Below are 3,786 nucleotides of genomic sequence, written 5' to 3'. Positions count from 1 at the left end.
TTTTTTTTTTTTTTGATAGAGACAGGGTCTGAGTCTGGCTCACTCCGGCTCATGCTGGTCTTCTCTGCTGGTCTCGAACTCAGCTGAGCTTTGGCGATCCACCTGCCTGGGCCTCCAGCAGTAGCTGGGACAACAGGCGTGAACATCCACTATTTTTGTTGTTGTTGCAGTTGTTTAGCTGGCCCAGGCTGGGTTCTAACCGGCCACCCTCAGTGAATGTGGCTGGCGCCGAGCCTTTTTTTTTTTTTTTTTTTAGCTTTTTGGCTGGGGCTGGGTTTGAACCCGCCACCTCCAGCATATGGGGCCGGCGCCCTACGCCTGAGTCACAGGTGCCGCTCTGGCGCCGAGCCTTTTTTAGGGAGTCAAGCGTCCAGGTGTGCGGTAAGAAGAGAAGAACCACCAAATCGCGGCGTCCACGCAGAACCATAGGGAGGGGCTGGCGAGCGGCGCAGGGCCGAGGCCTTCCCTCCGGGACTACCACCATCCCGCCTCCCTGATCGCTGCCCCAGACTCACAGAGTCTTGGGCATCTCGTTCTCCAAGGCTGCTGCTGTCGTGGTGGCGCCTCCGGATCAAGTTCCCTGATCTTCATTAGGTCCCCAAACGTTTGAACCTCTAAAGGCTGCAGAATAGCTGGATTTCTCGGCTGACCAGAGGCTACTCCGCTTCCTCCTTTACCAGCAATTACATTAAACTTCTGCGCTCGGCGAAAACAATTGAGCCCCCAAGTCAAGTGCGGGGGAGAAGCCTGCGAAGCGATGCGGGACGCGCTGGATAACCTTACACGCTCAACCCCGCGGTCGCGGACTACATCTTAACCTATAGATTCCCTTGCTGCGCAGCCGCTCTTCCACCCGACCCGAGGGATGTCTCAGACTGCGCAGGCGCAAAGATCAGGCGTCGTGTAAACGTTTTTTCAAGTTGTACATTCGAATGTTTCAACAGTGAATGACAATAAAATAGCAACATGCAAGAAGATTAAGAATCCTAAATATTTCCATAGGACCATGGTTTTATCAGGATTCTTCAAACTGTTTCGTTTTTAGAGAGGTAAAAGACACCTGCGCCGCCCGGGAATCGAACCCGGGTCGCAAGAATGGGAATCTTGCATGATACCACTACACCAGCGGCGCTGATGGTGCACCTTAATGACTGAATATCTCAGGAGTAAAGAAAAGCAAGCAACCACTTGTTTTCATGTGAAGGGAATTTTCATATATTATTTATTTAAAAATGAAAGTTTATTGACGATGTATACTCTGTTTTTCGTTGATGTAGGAAACAATTATCTTCTCTCATCCCAAAACAGTTGAATGGACGTTTCTGCTTTTTCTGTACAAAAAAATCTTAATTAAAAATTTTTTACTTAGAAAAGTCAGAATTTCATTAAGAAAAATTAGCCTGGGTGCTAACGAAATGCTTGAGAGAGAGAGAAAAATGTACCCAGATACCGGATTTTTCTTTATATTTTCATTTCTTTGAGACATTCAACATACAATGAAAATTATTTAAGAAAATGTTATTTAAATTGGTCACTAGAATCTTAAAAGTAAATGACTCAGAAAACTGAGTCCTTTTTTAGGAGGCAGAGAAATTAGGGCCCGGAAATGTGCTTCACTGTACATAGTATGCATTTCATAATGCTTTTTATGAGTTATAGAAGTATAACTCATACTCTCCTATATATATACATAGGACAATTTATACATCAAAACATGTGCTGTCCTCTTCAAAATAGTTTCTTTAGACTGATAAAATCTGGATTTTCAATTTTGGAATTGTCTTTAGAATCTGTAGAAAATTCTTCAGATTGTATTTAAAAATATCAAATATTAGTCTTTTGAGGATGAATAGTGGATAGTATTTTTAAAACATTTTTTTGAGACACTCGTTTAAAATGATTTTCAGTTTAGTGTTTTTTTTCCCTTCATTTATTTAGGTGTGCAAGAAGCACCACAGATAATTTTGGAACATTTTCATCACCTCAAAAATGAAACTCTTACCAATCAGAAGTCACTCCCTGTTCCCCCTGCCACCCCACTTCCCAGCCTATTCTGGGCATTTCACATGAATAGAATATAGTCTCCTGTGACTGGTTTCTTTCACTTAGAATTATGTTTTCAAGGTACATCTGTGCTGTACCATATATCAGTCATTCATTCCTTTTCTTTTTTTCTTTTTTCTTTTTTTCTGAGACAGAGCCTCAAGCTATTGCCCTGGGTAGAGTGCTGTGCTGTCATAGCTCACAGCAACCTCCAACTCCTAAGCTTAGGCGATTCTCTTGCCTCAGCCTCCAGAGTAGCTGGGACTGCAGGTGCCCACCACAACGCCCGGCTATGTTTTGGGTGTAGTTGTCATTGTTTGGCAGGCCCAGGCCAGATTCGATGGCGCCTTAGCCATTTGAGCTTAGGCACCACCCCATTCCTTTTATTTCTGAATAAAATTCCATTATGTGGATATTTCACAAGTTTATTTTTTAGTATGGTAGTTTTTTTTTAATTACAAAAGTAATACACATAAATGCTCACTGTTACAAGTGAAACTATAGATGTATAAGGAAAATAATTCTTTTAGCCGGGCGTTGTGGCTGGTGCCTGTAGTCCCAGCTACTTGGGAGGCTGAGGCAAGAGGATTGCTTGAGTCCAAGGATTTGAGGTTGCTGTGACACCATGGCACTCTACTAAAGGTGACATAGTGAGACTCTGTATCAAAGAAAAAAAATTCCTTCATTCTCTTCCTCTCGAAGTAACTAATATTAACAGATTATTCTGTAAACTTCCACATTTTGCTTAAATGCATACAGATGGCCATGTATATAGGTATTTGAGATTTTTAGTTATTTCCAAAAAATGAGAATATGCTATAGCTGTTACTTGACAACTTGCTTTTTTTAACTTAAACTTATACCTCCCATCTGGAAAGAAGAAGAGACTAGAGGAAAAAAACCAAACTTATACTTTAGATATTTTGCAGTTCAACAATGGAGATATAATTAATAGTTTTTAGTAGCTATGAAATGGTCCATAGAATTAATGTTTCATGATTTATTCAATGGTAAATTGAATAAACTACCATAAATATTATTGATGGGTATTGAGGTTACTACACTGCCCTCCTTGCTCTATAAACAGTGTTGCAATAATGTCCTACTAATATATTCCTGATGATTTTTTTTTAATTGCTGGGGATTCATTGAGGGCACAAGAAACCAGGTTACACTGATTGCATTTGTTAGGTAAAAACCTCTACTAATATATTCTTTTTTTTTTTGAAGCAGAGCCTCAAGCTGTCCCCCTGGATAGAGTGCTGTGACATCACAGCTCACAGCAACCTCCAATTCCTGGGCTCAAGCGAGTCTCCTGCCTCTGCCTCCCAAGTAGCTGGGACCACAGGCACCTGCCACAACACCCGGCTGTTTTTTGGTTGCAGCATCATTGTTATTTGGCAGGCCCGGGCTGGATTTGAACCCACCACCTTAGGTGTATGTGGCTGGCGCCTTAGCCACTTGAGCCACAGGCGCCGAGCCAATATATTCTTTTTTATATATATAAATAAAAGAGGGAATTTATTAGCAGAATACAAAGTTTCTTGCAGGTATTCCAACAGCTGTAATGGATCAATAATTAGAACCACACTTTTCAGAAGAATAAAGCATGGTGTAATCACAAACTTCTAATTCTGGGTTCTGTGTGAGAATAGTCTAGAGAGGACAGTCGTCTTTGTACACTGCATAAGGAACTAGAATGTGGATTCACTTTTGCTTGCTTTTTGATCCTTATAGTCTTTT

General features: G+C 41.5%; 1 protein-coding gene and 1 non-coding gene across 2 annotated transcripts in view; both read right to left on the bottom strand.

Moving 5' to 3' along the window:
• Window positions 1-1,061: 1,061 nt before the first annotated feature.
• Window positions 1,062-1,132, bottom strand: TRNAG-CCC. Its single transcript has one exon. It is a non-coding gene; the product is annotated as a tRNA-Gly (tRNA).
• Window positions 1,133-3,726: 2,594 nt separating this feature from the next.
• LOC100959869 (DNA-directed RNA polymerases I and III subunit RPAC2-like) overlaps window positions 3,727-3,786 on the bottom strand; it is a 692-nt gene continuing 632 nt past the window's right edge. The window contains exon 2 of the mRNA XM_003793436.2: window positions 3,727-3,773. Within this exon, the coding sequence (XP_003793484.1) occupies window positions 3,738-3,773 (36 nt within the window). The 3' untranslated portion in view covers window positions 3,727-3,737. The remainder of the gene's footprint in view (window positions 3,774-3,786) is intronic.

Source organism: Otolemur garnettii, unplaced genomic scaffold, assembly GCF_000181295.1.
Source record: "Otolemur garnettii isolate 467f Iridium unplaced genomic scaffold, OtoGar3 scaffold00068, whole genome shotgun sequence".
Taxonomy (NCBI): Eukaryota; Metazoa; Chordata; class Mammalia; order Primates; family Galagidae; genus Otolemur; species Otolemur garnettii.
Note: the sequence above shows the minus strand (reverse complement) of the source record. Positions and strands in the feature narration are given on the sequence as shown.